This window comes from Pecten maximus, unplaced genomic scaffold (assembly GCF_902652985.1).
Source record: "Pecten maximus unplaced genomic scaffold, xPecMax1.1, whole genome shotgun sequence".
NCBI classification, from domain to species: Eukaryota; Metazoa; Mollusca; class Bivalvia; order Pectinida; family Pectinidae; genus Pecten; species Pecten maximus.
This window is the reverse complement of record NW_022979182.1, coordinates 36,153-39,140: the sequence shown is the minus strand read 5'-3', so window position 1 is coordinate 39,140 and position 2,988 is coordinate 36,153. Positions and strand designations below refer to the sequence as shown.

General features: G+C 37.0%; 1 protein-coding gene across 1 annotated transcript; it reads right to left on the bottom strand.

Annotated features, from left to right (window-relative positions):
* Positions 1-916: 916 nt before the first annotated feature.
* LOC117318308 lies at positions 917-2,632 on the bottom strand. Its single transcript, XM_033873307.1, has 2 exons — positions 1,655-2,632; positions 917-1,618 (listed from the first exon to the last, which is right to left on the bottom strand). The coding sequence occupies exons 1-2, from the start codon at positions 2,571-2,573 to the stop codon at positions 1,578-1,580; spliced, it is 960 nt and encodes a 319-aa protein (XP_033729198.1). The 5' UTR covers positions 2,574-2,632; the 3' UTR covers positions 917-1,577.
* Positions 2,633-2,988: the final 356 nt, after the last annotated feature.

The window sequence follows — 2,988 nt, the reverse complement described above, 5'->3', positions numbered from 1 at the left end:
GGAATGGTAATGGTGACTTCGCTGCCCTTTGGTTTATGAAGTACCTGTCCTCTCATTGGAATCTTCTATCTGTTTTCACTAGAAGGTTCTAATTTTAATATTCCTGGGGGAAACAGGTACTGGTAAAAATTGTGGGACAAATGCGCTGTTAGTAAAGTACACATCCAGTAATAAATCTACATTAATATTTCTATGGTTTACATATGGATCCCTCCATATAAGATTTTAATGTTTCCAGAATTTCTATGGGTCCCAGCTAAATTTTATGAGTGGATGACCCGGAAATCGCATAGATTTATCACAATTCATGAACAAATTGTAGATATATATATGACGCTGAAATAGAGTCGAAGGGGTTGTTGCTACCCAGAAAAAAGTCGGCATTATTGAACATCGATTTCCTGATAAATCAGTTTAAGGGTATACCTATATGGAATATGTACAGACTATAGTTTTGCTTGTTTTTTTCTGTATAAATATGAATGCCAGATATTTATTTCGAGGGAAAATATGTGTTTTGAACAAACTATTTAACACTATAGATATATATACTGCTTCTTGTTGTTATAATTATAGGTACACTGTATGTGATATATTTAACGTGTTGGGATGGATAGTGCCTTAAATGTGTGTATGAGTTTGTTATACACCAGCTGTTTATTTTAATCTCTTTATTTTCACCAGCAACCACTCACATTTCTCTGACGTTTCTTCATCAGGAAACTTTTTTTTTCCAATTTTCTACAAACATAAATTTTGCAAATACGATCAATGCCCATTACGCCAAATCAAATCGTACATTCATTAATTAAATATCAAATTCACTAAACAAATTTCTGGTAGAAATAAAGAGATTTACAGAGGTGGTCTGTGATATACTCAAACCATATATAATATATATAACTCGACACCAAAATACTTTTTGGAAGTAGCCTGCCCGAGAGACTTGATGGACCGACTTTTATTTGCAGCATACTTGGTAATAATACAGTGTCAATACAACATTGTCTACTCTCACTCCCACACTTTACTAATGAAATTTGAGCTAAGCTTCAAATCACTCCATAAGCACATATATACAGCATGTGCTTGTGCGCAACGTCCAGGGTTAAAAACCAGAGGTCAAACTCAATGAGACAAAAACTCTGGAAAACCTTTTGACGTCTTACCCCTATCAGTATCTTCACACACAAGTGGTAATAATATCAATACAAACATTAACCCTACCTACATGTATATATAAATGTAAATACAATATAAACTAGAAAGGTGTACTGCCATGCGGGTCTCTGGCTAGAATGACTATCTCACCTGTATTCTCACCTGTACTCTCCTAGACACGTGTACCCTCACGCAAAACTCGTGCACCTCGCTCCTATCCATGAATATTCATAACTACTAAATACGAAACCCTCAGACATATATTTCCTGCTATACTACGTAACGCAGGAAAGTGACAGTCTGTGATATACTCAAACCATATATAATATATATAACTCGACACCAAAATACTTTTTGGAAGTAGCCTGCCCGAGAGACTTATAGAAAATAACAAAGAACGGGTAGAATTCTGTGGGCTATGTTGACGAGAAAAATATTGTATAATTTTTTTTTTTTTTTTTTTTTTTTTATAAGTTTAAGAACTTTGAAACCTCCAGCCTTTTCTCAATAGTATCTTCTACATAACCATCTTTGGATTTTTCACCTCTCCAACGCCCATGCCTCTTCCAGCATCGGTCATTGACTGCGGACCTGGCCGCCATAGATGCACCGCCTGCCCTCATTGAATGCAAGCCCAAATTTGCATCTCCACAAACCTCCTTCAATCTGGCCAAAATTGTCTCTCTGGCCCTGGTGTAACTAATTGGCTTATTTTTCTTAATAAGACAACATTTGCCCTTTGACCTATAGGCTGGTTTGAACAAAAATTCCCCAGATTTCAAATCTACATTGGCTGCTGAAATATATCTCTTAAGAATCCTAATTGGACACCCGGTAGTTCTCCCTTCATTGATTAAAACTTTGCTCCCTTGACGATACTGATCAGTTTTTGACTTCACCAGAAAAAGTGACATAAAATTCTCGTGAAAAGATAAATCTTTACACCTTAAATTGCTTACCTCCTGAAATCTCAGAAAACCACTGAAACTTAACACTATCATGCTTAAATCTCTCAAGACCAGTATATCATTCGAGCTTCCATATTTCTCACATAAACTCACTATCTGCTCTGAAGTTACAATATCCTTTCTCACCACTGGCACACTGTTTTGCCTCTTACAAGATTCAAGTAAATGTTTGATATAGTGATTGTCCGTAGGATCATTCATTCCTCTGATGCTGTGAGCCCATTTAATTCCATAAATTGCCGACTGTATAACACTTACTGAACAGTTTTTGTCTATCAAACTTGTTAAATATAGGGCCACATGCACCGGCTGCGCTGGTATAGCACTACCTCCTTCCGTGTTGATAAACCGTTCCCATCTCCTGAATGATCCATAATATTTTGACACTGTGTTGTCTCCCCTTGATTTCAGAATATGTGTAGACATGCTGTTGGCCAAGTCCATGAGGCTGCCTGTTACTACCCCAGTCTTATGCAGGTCTGCTACCACAGCTTCCTTCAGATTTAGGCCTGAAAATTTTAATAAAATGCTAGGTTTTAACACAAAAAGCCATGAACTTGAATTTCAGTTTTCTGTTACCGAAAACTCCATTATTTCCCCTTCCCTTCTTTGACACCTCAGAATCTAATACTTGAAAATCTTTAACAAAATCAGCATACCCAGACTCGCACCGTAATTTTGGCCAAAATGGTGCTGACTGCCACATAGGAATAATTAAAGTCCCATTCGCTTTATCTTTCTTTATTTTCCCAAAAGTTTTGCATATCAAACGAGGTGGGGGCACCCACCAGTTCAATTCATTTGCCCAATTTTGTTTGAAAGCATCCACACCTGATGTACCTGGACACCACCATCTTGA